Here is a 23994-nt window from a genome sequence, read left to right as displayed (position 1 = left end):
GTTCTGCTTGGTGTAAATGTTTCTGGCTTGACACTCCTGCTTTATTGCTACTGTTGGCAGGAAGAGGTAGTAGCCTTTTCTGCCCCAGTCTGGTGTGAGGGGGGAGCAGAGTTACCACGTGCACAGAAGGTAAAAAGCTCTGCCTTTGTTCCACCTCCATGATCGACTACATTTAAAGAATGCCAGGTGTGTTTTGTAGCTATGGCCCCATCCCTGGTGGATGGTGGCATCCTTCTCCTAATCTCATTGCTGGGTCTTGGGGAATTCTCCCCGCCCTCTGCCCCCTGCAGCTAGTGGAGCAGGGCAGCAGGCGACAGCAATGCTTCGCTGTGCACCACCCGAGAGGCAGAGAGGCCTTCCTGGCGATGTACATCTGCCTGGTGGAAGCTTTTCCATGAGGCAGATCCTCTGCTCTGGGCCCCGTTCTGTATCCTGCACTCTTAATGAGGCAGGATTTTAGCCTTCTGCCTGCTAGCCGGGAGGCGTGGAGAGGGCCGAGTAGTACTTCTGCCAGAGCTCTAAATCTGGACTTTAGTGTTGCTGTATCCACACCAGCCTACTACCGCCTCGGAGCACCAGTCTTGTGTTCAGTCAGACGGTGACACATGGAAGCCTGGGCCTTGGACCACCCTCTCCTGGGAAGACCCAGACCACTGGGATTGCAAGGAGCTTTGATAGTGCCGGCAGGGAACTGTACCTCTCCCTTAAGGTTCATCCGGGGAGCATCCTGACCTGATGGATCGCACCTTTTTGTTTTACGTCTCTCTGCTGTGTGCCATGGATGATCTTCCAGCTGAGCTTTGCTGAATGCGTTTAGTCTGGCAGGTGGTACAGGCTTGGCGTCACCTGTGCGACTTGTCCTGGTGCACAGGATTTGAAATGTGAGCCTTTGTTGCATAGCGATCAAGTGATCTGTCTTCTCCACGGTCAGTCAGCCTGACCTTCTTTGTTCTGGTTTCTCTGAAGCGTCTTTTCTTTCCAGTACAGGTAGGTTACAGTAGCCTGAATAGGGGCATATTAATGCTATTGTGAGTTACTCCTACCATTATAGTGCAGGTGATGCAGGACCAGCCTGGACAAGTTCGATTGGGAAGTTCGTACTGTTGGTAACTGTGTTGGCCTGTGGGGCGAAGCAGAGGTTGGAGTCGTTTCCTTCTGTGAATTTGGGAGATGAAAGTGCCCCAGCGAAGCAGGCTATTCCTGTTTGTATCTGCAAGTAGTGAAACCTCAGTTGTGTGTGTCTGAAGTGTGATCCAAATTCAGATAATTAGGTCAATAATGATGTGATTGCCTGGCTGAATCTCAGCGGTTAAAGCTGTTGTTTGTCAAATGCTTTCCGTATCACAAAATCACGTTCCTTCCGAAAATGGTATTTCGCAAATGGAACTCTATGCTTGCTGATAACTTTCTTTTCTGGACTTAATGCTTTCGTTTCAAAGTTATCCTTTTTATTTATTATTATTTTTTAAACTTTTATTTAACAGACTGGTTAAAGCAGTGAATAAACAAACAATATGACAGTAATCTGAAATGCGTTATCGCATCCTCCCGTGGTAGGCACCCGGGCCTGACCTGCCCGAAACACCCCTTGTGCCATATGTTATGCTTTTTAAAAGTAAGCAAGGAAACCTTGGGACAAAAATGCAGCAATTTGTAGCTTAAAGTTATGAAATATCAACTACTCTGCTTTTGCTGAACACTGTCAGATGTTCAGATGTTTGGCTGAATGCTAGAAAGGCTTTCTGGCACTGCCCTTGAGCTGGCCTCAGTTGGGTCCCAGTCCTTTATCTTTGTGGTGCTCAGGGGGTACCGGAGCAGGTGAACGGGCACAGCTACTGCCCAGCGCTCTGCTCCAGACTTGCCATTGCTAGGCACCATTTCTGCATGCAGGTGAAGGGCTTGGAGGAATTCTCACCTCTTTATCCATTCTCTCGTTTACACCAGGAATGACACTCCTTAAAGTCGGGGAAACAGAAAAGCGCCTGGGAGGAGCAGAGCGGGACTTTATACACTCTTCCTCCATCAACTTCCTGACTCCCTTGAGGAACTTCCTGGAAGGGGACTGGAGGACCATCTCTGTAAGTAAACCCTGGTCTTGAGGCCGATATCTCTGCAAACATTTACTAAAGTGTTTGGTATTTCATGCGGGGCTGCGCGTCGGGTGCTGGAAAGCTGAAGAGGTAGCATGTACACCAGGCTCTATGACTTGCACCCGTTTCCTAGTTCTCGTTTTGACTTGTTGAAGCTTGGCATTTCAGAGTAGACGGCCAGGAGAGGGAAGTTTGGAGGTGCGAATAGTAGTGGATTCTGTGTGTGGGTGGTAGCTGGGGCCAGGAGAGTGGCTAGGCCACAGTCTCTCAGAGTTGTTCAATAAAAGCCTTGATGAGTTGGAATTGCTAGACATAGTTGAGGGTGCCGGGTTATTTTTCTATCTCAAATGACCGCTGCAACTGGGATAGCTAAGCCAGAGGCACCTAGCGCTGAGACCTAACCCAGCTTTTGATAATGCTGGAGCCCCTCTATTCTCTTGTACCTTTGGCTAAAAAGGCATCTCTACTTCTAAAGATGGGAAATACAATATTCATGACGCATTTCTTTCTTTAATTATTTTCATAAGGAGGCTTTGATCTCCTTTCCCACCAGCAACTCCTGGAGGTGCCTTGATCACTCACGACCTTGCCACTCTCCTTTTTAATCTCCGAGCCCCACTCTCATTTTGCCTCCCTATGTCTGGGCCTGCCTAATGCTATCCTAGCATGCCGGAACCTTACTATTTTGGCTGGATATGCCGTCATCCTCTTCTCGGTCATTCCTGCTCCCAGATCTCCTTCACCACCTACTCGCATACTCTGTACCACTCTATCCTGATGACACAACTGGCTCGGTCTGCTGTTGACAACTCCTTTGCTACCGCCACCTCCTTTTTTTGTAGTTGAAAATCAAGTTTTATAATTTTTCAAAGAAACATCAACAGTATCACCAACGTGTTCTGCATTTAATTTCTGTGCTTTTTATTTCCCCTCTTCCTCCTCCCCATCCCCCCTACATGCAGTTCATCAAGTCCCTCCTATTTCTTTATCACAACCGTTGCGTACCAACATCATGCCATTTTCCCCCAAGTGCAGTTTATCGTACATACTTGTTAAAGAAAGGAAGCCAGGGCCCTTCTATGTCTGTTCGTGCTTCGCCCAAAAGATGGGTCAGATATTCCATGTCATATCTAGATTTCGCTTTCTGAACCCATTCCTTTTCTGTGGGCATGCTCCCTCTCTTCCAGTATTGTGCCACACAACTCCTTGCCGCTGCTAATAGAGTGTGGATCATGTGGCCCTCCTGGCTCCCATTTTCCTAATTCTCGTGCACGTCAAACAAAAGTAGTCTAGGTTCCCTGGGTCTATGTATCCCATCAGGACTTTTAGCCAGCCCAAGACCTCTTTCCAATATATCTGAATGAGTGGACAGTTCCACCACATGTGGTAATGGTCCCCTTTAGCTCCTTTACAGCGCCCACAACGTGCGTCTACCTCCGGGTACATCTTTGCCAATGCTGCCAGCGGGTAGTGCCATCTATGTAGGAATTTGAATGCCTGCATCCTATATTGCAGGGACAACATGGACCGTTTTGCCCCACTTCTGGTCGGTCAATTCAACTCCCATATCTTTGGCCCATTTCCGATGTGTGGGGCAATATGTCAATGGGTTTGCCCCTTCTTATTTCTCCATGTAACCTGGAAATGTGCCCCTTCGTATTGGTTTCCTGCTGCAATATCTTTTCGAAGGGAGTGAGCTCTCGGGATAGTTTTACTCCCCAGTTGGGCTTTGTCAGAACCCCCTTCAGCTGTAGGTATCTAAAGATCGAGAGTCCATTCATCCCCAGACATTCCTCTAATCGGGCCAATGGCATACATTCCCCTCCTTCCCACATCTGTCCTGCCCTCGAGAGCCCTGCCTCATACCACGTTTGTAACCTCATAGGATCTACGATGAGGTTCCGTATGGGTGGTGACTAGATTAAACTGAGGGGGAGGGCTTTGTTGATAACCAGTGAGTAGCACTCCCTTCCCTCCAGTCGACCAGAACACTTCCAGGATGGGGTTCTCCAGCACTCGCATAGGGATCTCTTTCTGCAGAATTCACTCCCCCAGTGTCACCGGCTGCAAGAACGCGTTGTCCATGTGGACCCATTGCTTCTTTGTTTCTGGGTCTAGATGGTCTACCATAATCCTCAGTTGAGCCGCCCTGTAGTATGCACCCAGATCTGGGAATCCCACTCCCCTTTCCTCCTTTGACAGTACTAGTACCTTATATGCTATTCAAGGTTTCGCCCCTGCCCATAGAAACCCCTAGAGGGGTTGCTGTATTGTGGCTAGGAAGTTGATTGGGACCGTCGTGGGGAGCATCTGCAAGAGAAACAGCATCTTGGGGAGGATTGTCATTTTAATACAGTTCATCCATGCCATCCAGGAGAGACCAATTTGTGCCCAACGCTGCATGTCTTTCTTTATTTTATTCCATAGTGGGAGGTAGTTCTCTCGTGGTTTTGATCCGGAGGTATCGAAAGCCCTCCTGTCTCATCTTAAATCCCCATTTCTCAATCCAGTTGCTATCCTGACCCCAGCTTCCCGCCAGGAATGCCACTGACTTGGCAAGATTTACCCGGAACCCCCGATAGTTTCCGATACTCTTCCAGGCCCTGTAGGTTTGTGAGATATACAGACAGACTTGCTTTATATTCCTGTTCACCTATATGTACCCCAGTTACGTCCCTGAATCCTCTCAGTACTATTACTCATGGCTCCATGAATAGTGTGTATAGTAATGGTGATAGAGGGCATCCCTGCCTAGTTCCTCTGTGCAGCCTTATTTCCCTAGATATGTCCCCATTCACCACCACTCTTGCTCTAGGGGTATGGTACAGGGCCCTGATCCACCCCATCCACCGATCTCCCATGCCTATCTCCTCAAGAACCCCTTCCATAAAGGACCAGTTGACCCGGTCAAATGCCTTTTCGGCATTGAGTGAGAGGACCAGGGCCCCTTCCCTTTGTGGCAAGATTCTGGTGAAAACGTTTTGCGTCTACATTGAGCAGGGATATGGGCCTATATGAGGCACAGTGCGTTGCATCCTTGCCCTGCTTGGGGATCACTGTTATGAGTGCTTCCCAGAAAGTGGGGGCGCGTATCCTCTGCTTGTCTTATGGAGTTAAAGACCTTCGCCATGGGCCCTGCGAGGATTTCTTGGAACAGTTTGTAGAAGCCTGCTGTGTATCCATCTTCCCCATGTGCCTTCCTTGCCCACAGCTGGCCTATTACCCTCTTCACCTCCTCTGTTGTTATATCCATTTCCAGCATAGTTTTCCCTTCTTTTGTCAGCTGTGGAACGGGGAGTTTGCCCAGGTACTCCTTGACCTCCCTCTTCTCTATTTTTATTCCTGATTGGGAGTACAATACTTTTTAGTAGTTCGCAAAACGCTTGGGGATATTTCAACTTGGTCCGACCATCTCCACGTCCTCACCCCTCAGCTGGTGAACCCTTCTGTCACCCCTACATCCCCTGACCCAATTTGCCAGCAGAGTCCCTACTCGGTCTCCTCCTTCATAATACCTTTGTTTAGTGTAGTGCATCCTCTTCACTACTTCCCCTATCAAGAGTGAGTGTAGTTCTTGTCTCTTATCCCGCATGGTTTCCAGTAGTCTCTCTCTGTCCACCCATGGTCTTGTTAACTTTGTCCTCATATCCCTCAGTTCCTCCCTCACCCTCCCCTCTATCAGCTTTCTTTCCCTCTTTTTACGGGCCCCCGCTCTGGTATAAGAAGGCCTCTCACTGTCACATTGGCTGCCTCCCATACCGTTTTTGGCTGCGTCTCCCCCTTGTCGTTTGTCTCTAAATATTGAGTGATCGGCAGGAAGTCCTGAAATACTGGGTCTCGTAGGAGACCACCATTGCATCTCCAACGCAGCTGTCCCTTCCTTCCCTCTTCTATCCACCAATCTGTCGTGACCATCTCATGGTCTGACCATGTCACTGTCCCTACCTTTGGTGATACCTTGGCCTCCTTTGGGACCAATAGGAGGTCAATTCTGGAGTATGTGTTGTGTGGGGGGTGAGAAGGTGCATCCTCCTGCCTGCGGGAATCTGAACCTCGATACATCAACCCAGAAGTGGTCCTGCAGCATTTGGGAAAATGCTTTGTGCTCCCTTCCTTTCACCTTGACCTTGTCGCCCTTCGCTGACCACCAGTCCACTGCCTAGTCAGCTATCAAATTAAAGTCCCCTCCTACTATCAGCATGCCTTCCCCATTCTTCAAGCATTGAGAGGGCCTTCCTAGGCCATCTGGTGTGCATTTGGCACGTAGACAGACGCTAGGGTGATCGACCGACCCTCCACTCGCCCTTTCGCTGCCACAAACATACCACCCACCCACTCTTCACTTACACCTCACGTAATTGTATGGCTCGCGAGAGGATGATCTCCACTCCTTTCTTTTTGCTTGTCTTGTGCGAGGCCCAATAAGTCTGCCCTACCTCTACCCCTTTTAGTGCTCGCTCCATCCCTTGGCTATAGTGTGTTTCTTGTAGGAACTATACTGCTATTTAAGCTTTGCAAATCATATTTACTGTGAGCAATCTTTTCTTTGGGGAGTTCAGTTCCTTCACATTTAGCGTCGCCCAAGGTGTTGCTAGGTTTGGAAAAGATCCGGGGCTAAGCTAATGTCAACACTGTCGGAACTCGGGGCTAGCTAGCCTTTTGGTTGTAGCCCCTGAGCTTCTATCTGGGGCTACAGCCAAAAGACCCAGGGCTATAGCCCCTTCAGCCCCCCCCTAGCAATGCCTCTGGCGTCGCCACTTCCAATTAACCATCATCCCTTCTTTGTAACCTCGCTCCACCTCTGTCCTTGGTCAGACCTTTCCCCCCGTTCAGTTGTGATATGGCCCTGCATGTAGCCCCATTCCCCTTTCGATCTGTCCCTCCCCCATGTCGGTGGGCTTTATCTGGGACCAGCTTTCCCTCTGCCCCCCTTCTGCCCTCCCCCCTTCGCTTCTCCCCCTTCCCGCTAGAAGCGTTCGGCCACCCATTCCTGAACTCTCGGGCTGACCGACCGAACCACCAAGGTAACAGCCCCTGTCCCATCCCCCTTGATATTCCCTATTACACCCTCCGTGTGTAGAGTTGTAGCATAGATTGACCCTGCCTCCCCGATTAGACTATCTCAGCCTTATTTCTCCTCACCCCTTCCTGCTCTTTTCTCCCCTGAGTATCCATCTCTGACCCCTATGTGTCATCCTGTAACCTGAACCGTAACATGGCAACTGCCAAAAAACGTTCCCCTCCCTCTAAAGTTTTCGTAGCTTCAGCTCCCCCTCGTTCCCTCCCCACATCCTCCCTCAGAAGTTCAAACAGAACTAAACTGGGTTCTGAGCCAATAACTGCCCTGTTGTGGCCTGGCCCCCGTCAGGTTGCTTCTTTTCTGGGGGATGGGGTGCTGAGCTTTTGGAATTTCCTTGCTCCTTGTGTTCTACGCCTTCTTTATTCTGTCTTTGGGCCCCTGAGTTCTCGCCTCTTGGACAGTTCTTCACCCCCTTCTTCCACCTGATGGTCCTGTGGGGGGGGGTCCTGTTAACTCTTTTGTGGCCCTTTTGATGTCTTCTTCCAGGACTAGGTGGTGTGCTTCCCCTTCCAGTTCGCATTGAGTGCAAACGGGTAGCCCACCTGTATCTCACCCCTTACTCGTGAAGCAACCTCATGAGGGGGCCACACTTTTTGCATCTCATAAGGGTCTGTGCAGAGAGGTCCTGAAATATCGCTACTTTTGAGTCTTCGTAGTCGATGGTCCCATTCATCTCGCTTTGTCCAAGATGTCTGCCTTGTCCCGATAGTAGTGTAGTTTTGCCAGCACTGATTGGGGTCCCCTGGTGCCACCTTCCGCTCAATGCATGCGATCTAGGGCCGCTTGTTAACCCTCCTTTGTTCCTAGGACCATTCCTATAATTTCCTGGATTTTTCTTTCAAGTCCGGCCATCGATTCCCCTTCCTTTTCCTTCAGCCCAAAGAAGCGAAGGTTGTTGCGCCTCTCTCTATTTTTGATATCGCCCACTTTGAGCCCTAGGCCTACCTCTCTCCTCACAATGTCTCGGAGTCGGACTTCTATCTGTGACTACATCACTCCTGAGGAGGCCTAATTTGCCTCTACACCTTCTATTCCCTCTTCCAGTGTGATGACCTTTGCAGACAGGTCTGCCACTTTCGCCCCAATGTCTGTGCGCATTCCGCGGATTTCCTCCAGAATCATCTGAATGTCACTTTTTATAATGACAATTTTCATAGAACATGGGTGGGATCCGCCCTCTGCCTTTGTCGTTGCCATGTCTCCCCTGTCAGGGTATTGGAATTGTGAGAGCGCTGCTTCCCAACTCATTAACTTGGCCCGGCCTCTACGTTGCGATGTATCCTCTGCTGTCACTCTCCCCTCGGGGCCACCTTCTGCTCTGTGCCTCTGTGCCTCTCTTTAGTCCCCTTGCCACTTGGGTCTCCTTAACCATACGCTCTGGTTTGTGGTGGGCTTGTCCCTCCGTTCCACACTTTGTGTCCCCTCTCAGGTGCGTTGCCCCAATTCACTGTCCAGGTCTCTGATCCATTGTGCTCCTCCCCGGGGGTTGAGGTCGCCTTTACCCCTTGGCTACTTCTGGCCACCTGCCGTGCCTCCCTGTGCTCCTTCTTCTCTGGAGGCCGATTTCCCCCCTTCCCCCACTGGTTTTTGCCTTCCTTCGAGTCTGCCGCTTTTACCCTCAGCCTGTGGCCCTTAGTGGCCACCCTACTCCACTGTATGCCACTGCTGGCATGGCTGCTCCTGGTGCTCCTCTGTCGCTCTCTATGCAGGGTCTGCTGCCGGCTGCCTCTCTATCCCCAGACCCTACCGCCTGGCCTTCAGGGAGATGGCTGTCCTCTACTAGTGGTCTTGTGGCTTGCTCTCCTAGCGTGGGCTCTGGCTGCTCCTCTCTGCTACTTTTGGGGGTCCCTTTTATACCTTCTCCCTCCACTCATGGCCCATCACAGGGGCCCCCCTGCTCTACTACGCATCACTGTCCTGGCTCTCCTTTGTGGCTTACTTTGGGGGAATGGAGGGGGCTTTGCCGGTCGCCACTCAATCCCCAGACCCTACCTCCAGGGCTCCAGGGAAAGGGCTATCCCCCACTTGCCACTTGTGACTTGCTCACTGTGTGTTTTGGTATTTTTGTCTGTGGCTGCAGTTTCGCCGTTCTTATCACCGCTACTGCGGCCTGTGCCTGCAGCAGCTGCGACTCCTCTTGGGGGCTCGTCGTGGGTGTGCGCCGCTCAGGGTTTTGGAAACCCTGCCTCCTCCTCAGAGGCGGCTCCCGCTTCGGGCCGCGAGGCTGGCCAAGGCCGCACCTATTCACTTGCTGCCTGTGGCGGGGGGGTGCTCAGTTCTCTGTTTCCACCGGCCGTATTTGCCTAACGTTTGGCCAGGCTATGCCTCCACTCCTCCTGTGCATGTGGAACCCTCCAACGTGGTTCCCAGATCTAGCTCTCTGCAGTTGCTCTGCATATATCTGGGACAGGGGCCGGAGCTTTGCGTTCAGGTGTCCATCTTGCCTGCGCCCCCCAGTGGCCTCCACCACCTCCCTTTTCTTTTGTTTTTTTGTTTGTTTATGCTTTCAGCTCTCCCCACCACCACCGACTGCTCTCCTCTGCGGCCATCTCTCCAGTCTCCTTCACTCTAGTAGCCTGCCGATCTTCCACTGGCTTCCAATCTCTAGTCTTCTCCAAACACAAGGTTCCTCCCCCTCGAACCCACACCCACCCAACTAGGGTTGCCTACATTAATAGTCTGTGTCATCGCCCCCGAGTGTGCTTTTCACAGAAGGTGTGCACCTGTGAGTGCTGATTGAGTGAAGGCTGGGATTGGATTGACTGGCTTCCCTGAGTGCACCTGGGGATGATTTTGGACTCGAAGGGTTGGACCAAGCCAGATTTCTGAATTGTTCCCAGACTTCAGAAGCATGTCCTGGGTATGGCTCGTTTGGACAGTAGTAATAGACTGTTGGCAGAAGGGCTGGTTAAACATGGCTTTACTGATGTGAGAGGCACTGATGGAAGAGCCACGTGGTTAGTGTTTTGCGGAACTGGAGGATGGTTAGGGAGGTCCAAGCCTGCAGCAGCATAGAATTCCAGAAGGTCAGGCTTGGCAGGAGAAGGACTGTTTGAGGCCCTTCTCTTTGTGGGATAGCTTTGACTCCAGCTTTTTTGATGGATTTGCTACAGCAGCTTGAGGGCTTGCAGAGCTGTGGAGGTTAGCCATCTTGTATTTTGGCCTGCTGTTCAAGACTGTTGACTGTAGATGATGCAAGCAGTTTTGAATAGGATTTGGCCGGGAGGGATAGCCATTGAATGTCACGCAGGGAGGAAAAGATGTGGTGAAATTTGCGGGTGCCTATAATGAGGTGGGCTGCAGAATGTTGGACAGACTTGAAGGTGGCCAGATGCATGTCTGTGTGCTGCTGTTTACCCCTCAAGGGCATGAACCACCATGCAGAATTCCTAAAGGGAGGATGAAGGGTTTATTTTAGGAAGTATGTCGATTTGTAGACTGGTTGTTCATGCTTTCTTGGCTATGCCTTTTTGGTAGAAGTTAATGTTGATAATGAAGCCTAGGGATATGGCAGCATCTGACAGCTGCGTAGTGGACCCTCCAGTTGCGTATCGTCAAGCCACATTTGGACATGCTGTTTGGCAGGTAGACTGATGTGAAGTCCGGTCACGTTGGGAGGAAGCTTAAGGTAGGTGTTTGGATGGTGGCCAGACACTCGCAGAGGCAGATGATGTCATGGGGGCCTTTTACCCTGAGGTGTCGGGTTATTGACTAATATCAATGTTGGTATAAAATTGCTGGAGGTTCAATATAGAGGTCAAAGATGATTGTGAGGTGATGGGTCTGAACTGACCCTGCTGTACCCCTTGGTGTCGGCCATATAGGCAGGAAGCAAGACATTTTAGGACTGTACCGGAGTAGCCCATCCTCTCAGTGAGGAGTGTCTGATGGTCGACTGTATCTAATACAGCTGAGGGGGGTCTAAGAGTAATGAGAGACACGAGTCACGCTTGCAAATGAGTTGAATGCGTTGTCTACCACTTTGGTGGGGGCAGTTTCTCTACTGAATTTGAGATGGAAGCCAGACTGATAGTCACAGAGGAAGCAGAGCTGTTTGATTTTTGTCAATAGTTGGGTCGCAACTTTGAGTCTCCAAATGAATGAAAGGCTTGTGGGTGGGCCTGTAGTTAGGTAGGGCCTCTGGGTTGAGTGTGGGCTTCTTGAAGAGGGGTCATACTAGATTTGTTTTGATTACGTCTGGGAATGAAACCTTGTTGAGGTACACTTTCACGATGCCGAGGACTGGATTGAGCACTGGGTCAGTGAAGTGTTTGCTAAGGGAGGCTGGGATGGCATTGTTCGTGTAAATGGTGAGGTTGAGGGAAGGGAGTATATCTAAGAGATCCTTAGGGAAGAAGGGCATAAAGTTAGTTCAGGGCGGGGGACGGGAGAGTGTTCAGTAAGGAGTGGGAAGCAAACCTTTGTCCAACTTGGAGGTGTCAATTAGAGTTCGGTTAATTTTGTTTATGAAGAAGATCTTGATTTCGTTGCACGTTACTTGTAAAGCCGGGCATGTCTGAGTCGGGTGTGGACTTGGCACAGTGCTAGACTACTTGGAATAAGACTTTGCTCCTGTTGGAGGGTGCCTTGATGACGGACGTGCAATAAGCAGTCTTAGCATTGGAGATCATGGGTCTGTGTTGGGTGCACAGGGATTTGAGGGATGTGAGTTCCTGAGGTGTGTTTTTTTGCACTACTGCTGTTCCAAGGATAAGTTTGAGAGTTTACTGGAGACTAGCTTGGGTGTGTACCATGGCGCAATGGTTTGGCTTTGACTTGGCAAAGTGATCGATTGATTCCAGAAGGTCTGCCGCATCCTCTGGGATGGGGAATGTCTCAAAGGTTGCCTTTAGGATGTCTACTAGAAAGTCCAGTGTTTAACCTGGCCTGTGCGTGTGTGCGTGTGTGAGATAGGAGTAGAGGGTTGGGGTATGGTCGGTCAGTGTGTCTGTGCAGGAACTGAGCTGGTAGGAGGCCAAGAAAAGGTTGTGCATCTGGCAGTTAACATGTTTAGAGGAGAGTATGATTTGTTGGAGGCCCATGGAGTTGGTCAGGGAGAGTTGTGACCGTTGAGTAGCAGCGCTTGGGGAACGTGAAATGTATTCTCGGAAGAAGATTTCTTTGGCCAAGGCAATGGGCCTCATTTAAAAGTTTGGCGGTGTGTCCAAAAACTGTGGTAACATGGTTACTACTGCATTACCGCACTGACGAATGCTGTAGGTAATTCCTCTGCCCTACTGCCAAAAAACAGCCAAATTGGATTACTGCCAGCAGTAATTGCAATGAAATCCCATGAAGTCCAGTGGACTCTAAATGGGGACTAACACTGCCTACCACCACTTGTGATCCAGCGGTAATTCCACCGGACCAAGAGGCGGTAACAGTAAATCTGTTTGGTGGTATTTCGGTTGATTTACTGTCGAAATAACACCAAGCCTGTAATGAGGCACAATGTTTTTGTAAGTTGGTTTCTCTCTAATACAATCACGGTCATGCAGCCGTGGGATTGAGACTCTGTCCCACAGACTTCCTGATTCATTTAATGTGCCTTTTAGAGCTGAAGTAACGTTTGTTACAGTGCACAACAGCAGTGTCTGGTGAAGGGGAATATTGTCCATTAAAGGGAAAGGCAGCTTTTTCTAAACTGGCATTGGGCATATGTTTAAAGGGAGCTTCGGATTCTTTCCTTTGCGGATGGGGTGTCTTATCACCCTGCATGTTAATATAAGTGTTTTGATTAAGGATTTACCTAATGGGTTTGTAGTATGCATTCTAATAATGGTTGGATCACATTGGGGCGAGGACTATGATCGCTAGTGTGACTGTCCTCTGCAAAGTGGTTCGGTCAGGGGGAGAGTGCCACCCCAGGCCTATTATCCACGGCCTCGGGGATGCACCTAGTTCCCACGGCCACTCTCCTTCACTTCTGCAGAGCCAGCAGGTGACTGTCACATGGCCCCTATGTAGTATTCAGTGAAGAGGTCTGCGATCATAAACCTGTTTCCCTGCACCTGTGGGCTTTTCGCCTGTTGCCCATGTTTTGAACTAGCCTCCATGGTTGTGTGTCAGTGTCAGGAATATGTGTACAATCATTTGGGTAGAATATGTTCCTTGTTACAGCCAGACCATGCCGCTGACACAATGTCTCAATATATGCTTCGTGCAGCATTGAATGACGTATGCTTAAAGTCTTCTGCCATCTTTGATTCTTCTTACTTTCGTTTACCATTTTCTCTAGTCCTTCTTAGCCTGCTCCTTCTTAAACTTATTGTATGCTTTCTTTTCCTGCTCTGACTCACTCATTCCCCAGCGGTTCTGTGTCCTTTCCTGCTGAGGCGTCACACTACCCTCCATCCTATCTGTCCCCTCACCCCCTCTCTTGGCCTGTGCATAGAATTTCTGCTCTGCATCAGGTGGTTTCCTCCTACAATTGGCCCGCCATATTGTATGCAACGGATCAGATTGTTGAAATCCAATTTTCCCTTCAAATAAGAACACGTTTCATGTTTACAAAATTGTACTTGACCACTTGACATTGCAACCCCCTACCATCGTGTGATATATTGATCTCCCACTCTCCAAACTACAAGAGCAAGCCTTTTGCGCCCACTGGCATCCACCTCAAGATGCTGCTTCAAACACAAGGCTATTGCCTTGACACTCTGGGCACACAGAGTGCCTTCGCTTCTTACACCTTTCCTTGTGCTTTAGTGCTGGCAATCCAGTGGTGATCTTGTCTCAGAAAGCAGCCATTGGGAAAAGAGGGTGGCCATATTTGGATGGTTAGCGGTAGCCCTCTGTGTTGAAAGATAATTAAAAATAAAAAAATATTGAATTAAGGTGTAGCCTGAACTGCTTCTCTGCAGTGAAGGGGAGGTATGGAGTTAAGCACAATAGGTCCAAAGGAGAGGATGGAATGGAAAGTGAGTCTAGAAATGCAGTTTTTAGGGGAGTGTAGCTTGGGTAAGGCTTGGGGTACTTTATATTGGGTTCATTAGGAGAGGGAGCTGATGGCCAATGAAGCTGCTGCATTACACCCATCTGTTCCGTTATGGTGTTCTTGCCGAGCACACTTCATTCCAAAGAAGTTGCATGTTGGGTGACATTGGGAAGCTGAAGAAGGTGTGGCTTTATTTTATAGCAAGATCTGCTAAAACATCCTCCTTTACTAAGGTTGGTTCACAGATGTCTAACATTTCCTCCACCTGCAGAAAGAGAGACGGATCCTGGAGAACCGGCGCCTGGACTTGGACGCCTGCAAAGCCCGACTGAAGAAGGCCAAGGCAGCCGAGGCCAAGGCAGCGGTAACTACTCCCATGATTCATTGTCCTTTCTTAATTTAGCACATTGCCTGCATGCAACAAGATAGAGTCTGTGATGTGCGGACAGGGGGGGGGGGCAGCATGCGAGACTGGCAGCGGTGCCTCCACGGTGGCAGGGTTTGACAGAGAGGTAGTCCTTGCCACCATGGAGGAGACCCGCAGCAAATACTGTGCTGGACTTGCAATATCCTTAGGAAAGGGCTGAATGGGGTGTTCCTGACAATCTGGGGGTAAGGGCCAGAGTCTGACTAAAGTTTCTATACTTTACGGAGAGTAAGGTCCATGCCCCATTAAAACGCATACTAATATTTCTACTGTGAAGGAAAAACTTATCTTGTTTTGGGGCACCCCAAACAAAAATGTTGTCCTTTTTGCTGCCACTCCTGGTCCAAATGTGTTACCCCTCCCCTTCTGTAATACCCGCCAATCATGTTTCCTTCTTCTTGGCACCCAACTTTGGGAACCTTTTTCTTGAACATTCTACCCCCCCCCCCCCAAATCCAGCTCCCTTTTGCCTGTCTGTACCCCATGCCCTACATCTACAAAAGAAGGCGTTGCCCATGTGGCATTCTGCTTTGTGGTGATTTGCTCCTTTCCCATCCCCTCAACCCCTGCCTGAGAGGCTTCCTCTCCCTCCTGTAACAAAGTTGGCGGGCCTTGTTTAGCCTTTAATCTGAAGGAGTATAAGGAGTCCTGGTTTGTTCACGAGGTGTAGCAGCAGGAAGAAGACCCGTTTTGGCTCCAAATAATCCCCCACTTGTCTCTGCTGCGTAGCCCACAAAAGCAATGTTGCTGGACACTGACTTTAAACAATAGTGCTTCAGTGTGAATCTATGGCCTGCAAACCTGAGGCTGAGGCTCTGAAAACTAAGGAAGGGGGAGGAGCAAACTCCCCTTCTGATGATCCTGCCACAATGGACTTTGTGGGTGCAGTTTTCAGGCCAGTATTCCAGAGAATATCTGACCATCACTGCTGCCATGTAACCAGGAGCAGAAATTCCTTCCTACTCTAAGGAGTTGCCACTTTCTGGGGTGCAAGGGCATGTGTTTCTGTGTAGGGGTTTCAGGCACGCCATAGTTGCTACATGCTGTGGGCCATGGAGGATTCTCCAAGTGAGATCCTGGCAATGCACGTCCCTGCATTGGCAGTGCCCCCAGGCATGGCTCTGTTTTGAAATGATCCTCTGAGGGTTGCTATGGCAGTGCCCCCCAGAACCACCCGGCATGGCTCTTCATCAAATGCTTTCCCTTTGCTCTGCCTCCCGATACTAACATGTGCTGTTGTTTTTTTTGGTTCTGTACACAGTGCGAAGGGGATGTGAGTATAAACTGTGTTGGTGCTGAATTGCAGTGATTTCTTTCTTCTCCAGCTACCTGTTAAGAATTTGGATGCGCTGGTGAACGGCCACCTCCGCATTCTGTGGCATTCCAAAAGAATGCTCCGGCTGTTGGGCAATCCTTCCATGGACGCCCACATCCACCCACGCTTAGGGGGCTGCTGACCCAGCTCTATGCACCTGCATCTTTATGCAGACTCATGACTGAGGACTGTGTCTCGCTTGGAATGGAGAGTTCCAAATAAAGATCAGGCACCCAAATGGGGATGGATGCAGTCACCATGCTTGTGATTCAGGCGCCTGTCTAAGGTTCACTCACCATGCCTGTGATGCTTGTGGTTCAGGCGCCTGTCTAAGGTTCACTCACCATGCCCGTGATGCTTGTGATGGAAGTGTCTATCTCGGGTGCATGCTTGTGATGGGGGTAGCTGTCCAGGTTCATGCATCATGCTTGAGATAGAGGTGTCTATCCCAAGTCCATCCTTGCGATAATAGTATTTGACGCAGGTTTGTGCTCCATGCTCCTGATTATCACAGGTTCGCTTACCATGCATGTGATGCTCACGATGGAGGTGTCGGTCCCAAGTACATGCTTGTGATAGAGGTATCGCCCAGGTTCATGCATCATGCTTGAATGGGAGGCCTCTATATTGCGTACATGCTTGTGATGGAGGCGTCTATCCCATGTTCATGCACTATGCTTGCGATCAAGGGGTCTATTCTATGTTGATGCACCATGCTTGTGATGGAGGCATCTATCCCTGGTCCATAGACCATGCTTGTGATGGAGGCATGTATCCCTGGTCCATGCTCCATGCTTGTGATGGAGGCATCTATCAATGGTCCATGCACCATGCTTGTGATGGAGACATGTATCCCTGGTCCCTGCACCATGCTTGTGATGGAGGCATGTACACCTGGTCCATGCACCATGCTTGTGATGGAAGCATGTATCCCTGGTCCATGCACCATGCTTGTGATGGAGGCATGAATCCCTGGTCCATGCACCATGCTTGTAATGGAAGCATCTATCAATGGTCCATGCCCAATGCTTGTAATGGAGGCATCTATCGATGGTCCATGCACAATGCTTATGATGGAGGAGTCTGTTCCGTGTTAATGTTTCATGATGTAATATTCACGTTCTGAAAGTCCAGCCATTGCGTGTAAAATGTAGTTCCCTTTCTTGCTCTCTTTCTGGTAGGCCTCGGAAGCTAGGTTAGATTGGGCGCTCATGTTATAGGCCTCGGAAGCTAGTGTAGATTGGGTGCTCATGTCATAGGCCTCAGAAGCAGGTGTATGTTCTGTAGACCTGCACTTGGACTTCGGTTGATGTAGGGTCCATACACCTGTGCTAGGCCTTAGGGGGAGGGTTTAGGGTGTGGCTCTGTGCTCGAGGAGCTTGTGTGTAGGGTCTGTGCGGGGTCATGAAATTGCCATGACCTACTTTTAGTTCTGCTGTTCCAGATTATAGGAGCAGCCATCTGGTTGATGTTCCCAGCTGCTCCCTAGAGTTCTCAAATAATCTCTTTTCCTTCGTGACCTGTTTGTGACCTCTGTTCCCCCTACAGGCTTTGCCTGATTTTCAGGAGACAAGGCCCCGCAATTATGTTCTGTCGGCCAGCGCATCAGCGGTAAGAGCCCAAAAACCCTTCTTGTCTCCACCTTGTGTCCTGCTCCGCCTAGCCCTTCAAGTCCTGGTATTTTCAACATGTTAATTAGCAATGGAGTGCTTTCCTGACCCCGGGGTGCCTGTCCTCCCATGTTCTGTCCAAGCTGGTGCCCCTCAGTGATGCACCGAGATTTCTGGTGGTTATAGGCCTCTTTGAACATCTGAAATCTTTTCATTGATACGCTGTTATTTTCCATCGCTTCCAATTCTCTCACTAGAAGTAACTGACTAACCCGGGTGTTCACATGTGTCGCACCTCTTCCTGGTGGCACTGTGTAGGGCAAGCTCAGTGGGCATGAGGAGGCACTAAACACTGACTGTTTGAGTTATTTTCTGAGCTATTCGTGAGCTTTCTTGTATATCTTGGAATATATATGCGCGCAATGTTAAAATGAGGCATTTGTCGAGCTGTATAACTTTACCTATGGTTAGGGCTGTACTTGTAGAGTTCTACGATGGAGGTGATGGACGAGTGTCTGCTGTATTTATTGGGAGTGGCTTAACCCCCACCCTGCCATCATCTTCCCTCCATTGTCTTATTCCCATCCCTCCCTGTATCTGCATAATTCTCATCCAACAGCAGGAGGACTGTTTATTTCTGTGGTTGATCTGCTTTTGTGGCAGGTACAAGAGGAGTAGTAGGGGGGTGTCTTTCAGGACCCTTTCACATTACACCCCACATTCCTGCTCATATATATAACACATTAATTTCTTCAAAACCTACTCCTAGTATGGCCGCAAGGACATTGCAATGGCTGATGGTCCGCAGGATGACTCGGTGAAGGAGCACATGGCTGCCTTGTAAGGGGAGTGGGGGGGTTGTTAAGTGGGCGCTCTCCTGAAAAGGAGCTCATCCCGTGCCTGCTTTGATGTAAGACTGTTGGAGTGTAAGTTAGAACAGGCCAATTTCTGGCTTGGTGGAGGGATGCTCTTTTGAAGGTTAGCTGCCAGCCCAGTAGTCCACAAGATCCCAGGACCGGCAGAAGATGTTACCACAGTGATGTGGTTGCTGGAGGCTCTGCAGTGCATGAGAAGCAAATTCCGATTGATTTACTGACCTGCTCCAGCATTCATAGTCCAGAATCAGTCCAGCAGTGGAGTAATTTTAATTCCTACTGAGGCTGAGAATTCTAAAGTCAAAACAATAAACTTAGATTTCCTGGTAGGCCTCTGCACCCTGGGCCTCTTTTCTGTGAAATGTGCACATACTGTATGCACTTGAGTCAATACTGCATCTCCGAAACCCAGTAACCCTCCTGCTGCGCAACTCTTTGATGCTTCTTGCGACCTGCCGTCTCCATATTTCACTCCTCGCAAGTTCAGAGTTTGTGCAGTCTACGGCAGTCTACTCTGCAATTTCCCCGTGAAGTCTCTCTTCACTGTTGCTGGCTGGGAGCTGGCCCTGATAACCCAGGGTCCAACGCGAAGCGGTACGCAGAGTTTGTACCGCAGAGTTTGTGCAGTCTACGGCAGTCTACTCTGCAATTTCCCTGTGAAGTCTCTCTTCACTGTTGCTGGCTGGGGGCTGGCCCTGATAACCCAGGGTCCAACGCGAAGCGGTATGCAGAGTTTGTACCGCAGAGTTTGTGCAGTCTACGGCAGTCCACGGATTCCATGGAGCCTTTGGAGCAGACCCCCTTGGCTCATTTAGCTAAGCAGTCTAAGTCAAGGGACGGAGGGGCTGAAATCATCCCGCCACCAGACCCGCTCAAAAGTCTTTCTGGGCGGGTCCTCCAAAGCCAGTTCTCCCGTCCGGATCGACCGAATAAGGGACGTGGAAAACTTGCTCTTCGAAATTTGATCAACCGTCTGTCTCCTTCATTCCACCAACTTGTCCTGAACCTCGCTTCTCTGAACGCCTCCACCACCCTGAACATGGTGAGGAATTCCGAATCGGACTCGGACCCTGACACAAGTCTGAGCCTAGCAAACGGCGTGGTCGAGGCAATCCCGCTACACCGCCATTTAGCCATCGCTCGGGTTCCCCTGTCTATCACGCCCAGCACGCAAGATTCTATCAGTGATGGCCAACGGTGCGCCGCAGACGGGGCCCTCATCCACCAGAATCGATCTCCGTAGCAGGAGCAAAATGCAGTGGACCAGGAACTCACTGAGGAGGCGTCCCCTGGCCGGCAGACCTCCGCCATGGCAAGTGGTGCCCTGGACGAAGGCGTCGAAGGGCGCCTCCGGCAGGACTTCTGTCTGCCGACTGGGGCAAATGTCTCGTCGGAGATGTCATCCGCGACAGCGACTTTGTTATCGCTGCAAGAAGTCAACCTACAACATAAGGATGTGCCGGCAAAGACTTTGCCGTCTTTTAAAAATAACGAATTGGAATGTGCCCAGCCCTTTTATCTATACAGGCTCTGGTACATGACGAACCCACGAGACACGACCAAAGTCTCGGCAAAAACGGGCTCACCACAGACTGAACCGCCCATCCGGATACCTTACCTGGACTCTCCACTGAGGAGCTGCTGCTTCTGGTCACTGACTCCTCCTGGTCACGAAGTGCGGGGGATGCCGCGTAGGGATCCCCGCCTCCGCAGGTTCGTCCCATCACCGTCCACTCTGACCCATATCTGCAAAAGAGAGAAAAAGCATTACCGATCTACAAAAAAAAGTCCTGCATAAAAAAAGAGGCAGGGATATACCGGAAGTTATGAATACAAAAGTGCAACAGAAAAAACAATCCACTTCAAGTAAAAAAACACACAGGGAAAGCCTCCTTCCCAAATCCTTTAATGTCAACCGCCCTGAAGGATTTCTTCACCAAACAATTTGAAAGAAAATTGTAGGCCGAGGCAGAACTCTCAGACGCCGAGATATTAGACGCAGTCTACGACATTCCACCCACATCAAAACAACGCAAAACTGGGGTAGAAGTGTTTTACAACGGCCATAATGAAGAAGAAGCTAGAGAAGTCTTCCAATTACCCGACACCGTCAGCACTGACCTTCCCCTTGTAAACGAATCAACAGCTTGGAACGGGCATGCCCAGCCATTGGAAACAACTGTTGACACAATGCAACCCCTAGCACTAAACTCACGACCTCTGTCCCTTTTAAAGACCCCAAATGAGATGACTGAAGCTCAAACAACTACTCTTGAGGATGCGCAAAGCAGGCACTCTCAACCGGACTCAGCTCCAGCAAAACATATACCCTACGACCAACCTCAGGATCTTCAATTACATGACTTGGAGCCCAAGTCAACTGACACCACAAACACAAGCAAACCAAGGGCAAGCAAGCTATATGGAAAAGCTCAAACTACTCCTGAGCAGTCATCAGCCACAATAGGCTCAAAGAAAACTAGATTACGTAACTGGGCGAGACTCGCCGCGACCTCACCAGGAACATCGAAAGAGGATCACACGCTGATCAAAAATAGAAGATCGAGCAAACTATTTGCAAACATACACAAGGACTTGCCAATAAAAAAAAAGACATGTTGTCAATAATGCCCGCGATCGCTCTCGCGCCCTTTGGAAAACTATACTAGTCTATAAACAACTCCATGAATGACTCACTAACAGTTACACCGATAATGCATACCAAATTAATTTTTGTAGAAGGTTTTATAACTGCCTTAGAACAAACTGCCGACCATGAAAGGAGGTGGGATCAAAGACTCATGACTCTGGAAGATAAACTTAAACATCATCCGGACTTACGCCCATCCAATTCAGAACAAACAAACCTAGAGAAAGGGGGGCAACCAACCCTTGAGGAAAACCTTGCATCACAGATAAAGTCTATGACAAAAAAAATCTGTTATCAGATGCACCGGAAAATAACTCTAAGAAACGCTCCGAGCAGGTACCTCAAAAGAAAATTGTTATCAAAACACTGGCTATATTTAAACTAGCCCGACCTCCTGCACAACCACAAAACAAAACACTGAAAATAAAACCAACAAAGCCAACAAGTACTCCAAAAGACTCCCAGCAGGATGATCATGAAGTGATTGAACTCGACAAATCACCAGTGACATCAAAGGAATTTATTGTAATTCCTTGTTAATGAATCTAGCACTCCACCTAGATCAAGTTGAAGAAGTGGAAGTCTTTCATGACCGCACCGAAGCTGTTGACGCACCAAAAAATCATGAACAGTGCCCACCTGATTCAACACCTAAAAATAAACTGATTTTGAATACGGTACCAGTAAGACCATTAAGACCATTAACTTCAACACTAAAAGATCCAAGGCAAGTTGTCATGGATCATCTTGAAAGAACAAAGTCGTCATCGTCTAATAAGAACCAGACAAAACAAGGAACAATCAGCCCTCAAAAGACATTAAACGAACAAAGAGGGCCACCGGGAGGAATAGATCCATCTAAAGTACAAACTCAGCATGGCTCTATAAGGCTCTCCCTGCAGACTAACCTTACCCGTACCTTTAAAATGGAGCAGTTAGCGCCCGGCAGATTCTATATGGTCCTAAACAGAAAATCGGTGCTCGAAATACTGGGAAAAGTTCGAAAGCTACGCACATTAAAAAGTGAAGATTTCATCCTGATTGAACCTTATCATAAGGATAAAAAAGCAAAAGCTTATTTGCACATAAAAGCGTCAGCTCTTTACGAAATCAAACAAGAAGTATACTCCCGACTTGGAACATTTAGGTTTCAAAATATCAGAACTACCATGCGCATCATCCTCCACCGTCAAACAACCAGGTACAAAACATAGCAGTCATGCTGCAAAAACTCACTAAAAGTCTAAAACGGAGGACTATTACAAAAATAGAAGAAGCGAAGACCTCCATGGCGCACGGAATCGGCCATACCAAAGCCGGACCAACTTTGACCGGCCCGGACACGACAGACTTCACCACTATTGAAGCGATAACTATGAAAACGACAGAAGAGGCAGATTGAGGTCAGACAGAAGACATATCTTGAAGGACCTGACGAATGGGAAGGCACCATACGTTCCAAGATCCAATCGTGAAGATGGCACAAGCCTAACTTATCAAAAGTCTGCCCAACATTGGAATAAAGCGGACAAGGATTTTCACAGCGATCAGGGTTCAACCGGACCTTGGAATTGGCTGAAAGACGTTCTAAAACCGAAATCTACAAAATAGCAGCCAAGGAACAGGAAGAGCAAAGATGAAATTAGTACCGTCCATCGCAGTGCTTTGACATCAATAAAACCAGTAACCATGGGCTCCTGGAACACACGTGGCCACGAACAGAGGCACAAGACTTGGAAACTCTGGACATAATTTGCCTCCAAGAAACTTGGCTGCAGGAAAAACCGGCCCTGGACGGCTATGAAATCGAGTTATCGCCAGCTATGAAAGGTCTACTAGGGCGGCCATCTTCGGGCCTCTTGACGGCAGTACGATATGGCTCAGGAATCTCGATTGAAAAAAAATAGTCGAGGCTTATGGAATTTTAGCAATTTTAGCCTCATGGAATCATACAATTTCAAAAATGGCGAGTCAAACTCCAACAAAGCTGGGATAAATAAATTTGTATTGGAACCCGCAAAGAACCACCAATGCCACTTTTTCTACAGAAGTATCCAACACATTTGATAAACTACAAATCGAATTTGAAACTAGCCATATTATTGTTTGCAGGGACTTAAACGCGAATTGCAAAATATCTTCCGACATCAATACTCAGAAACAACTCAGTCTTGCTACAGTAGAACGAGGAAAGACTTGGATGAATCTTATGAAGTCAAATCTCCAAAACATAGCAACAACATGTGGAAATCACCCATGTCTTCCAACTTGGGAATGTGCAAATTCGGCTACAACTTTAGATTACATCTTTGTGACACATAACTTACTACATTACGTCGATCTTTTTGAGGTTCATCGTACTAATGAAAGCTATCTGACTACCACCTGTCCACTAAAACAAGTCTAGAAGCCAAACGTGGAGCAAAACGCAAACCAGATGCGCCTCAGACTAACAGCGGCAGACTTAAGACATATAACGAACAAATACAACGTTGAATTGAAAAGCGCCCCCCTTGGCGCAGAAACATCGAGACCAAACTACATTCCGCTCCTGATGACTTACAAGCAAGACTCCAGGAAAGGTAAAGAAAAGAAGAAAGCTAATCACGAATACGACAAGACACTAGTAGTGAAAAGAAGAGAGCTAAGCAAACTAAAACGATCTGTCCGCTTCCACGACTCTGAGGAAGGTACAAAGGTCCTTAAAGCAGCAACAAGGACCTATGAAACCAGTCTAAGAGACTACAGAGCAACCTTATACCAAAACGACGCCGAGAACATGTTCAAATTCTTAACAAACATAGAGATTTCTGGGCACTGATAAAGAGCAAAGACCCTCAAACTAACAATCAGCTAATTAATGCCACCCCAGAGACAGATTGGATAGCACACTTCACCAACCTCTTCGCCCCACTAACACTGAATGCAAAGATGCCATCCTTTCCAGCTGAAAATAAATGGGCCGACCTTACAGACACCGAAGACATTAGAGCATCAATCTTAAAAC

At 48.8% G+C, this 23994-nt stretch overlaps 1 protein-coding gene across 6 annotated transcripts in view; it reads left to right on the top strand.

The window, feature by feature from the left end:
- Nucleotides 1-23994, top strand: part of SH3GLB2 (SH3 domain containing GRB2 like, endophilin B2) — a 224899-nt gene that overhangs the window by 125061 nt on the left and 75844 nt on the right. For 4 of the 6 annotated variants that reach the window (XM_069609211.1, XM_069609210.1, XM_069609208.1 and 1 more), the window contains exons 4-5: nt 1945-2078; nt 14382-14474. In XM_069609211.1, the coding sequence (XP_069465312.1) occupies nt 1945-2078; nt 14382-14474 (227 nt within the window). Of the gene's footprint in view, nt 1-1944; nt 2079-14381; nt 14475-17400; nt 17464-23994 lie in introns of all 6 variants that reach the window. The other 2 variants (XM_069609206.1, XM_069609207.1) reach the window with 1 other exon arrangement.

This window comes from Ambystoma mexicanum, chromosome 8 (genome assembly GCF_040938575.1).
Source record: "Ambystoma mexicanum isolate Mex_15411 chromosome 8, UKY_AmexF1_1, whole genome shotgun sequence".
NCBI lineage: Eukaryota > Metazoa > Chordata > Amphibia > Caudata > Ambystomatidae > Ambystoma > Ambystoma mexicanum.
The sequence above is the reverse complement of the archived record's forward strand: the minus strand, read 5'-3'. Positions and strand labels throughout refer to the sequence as shown.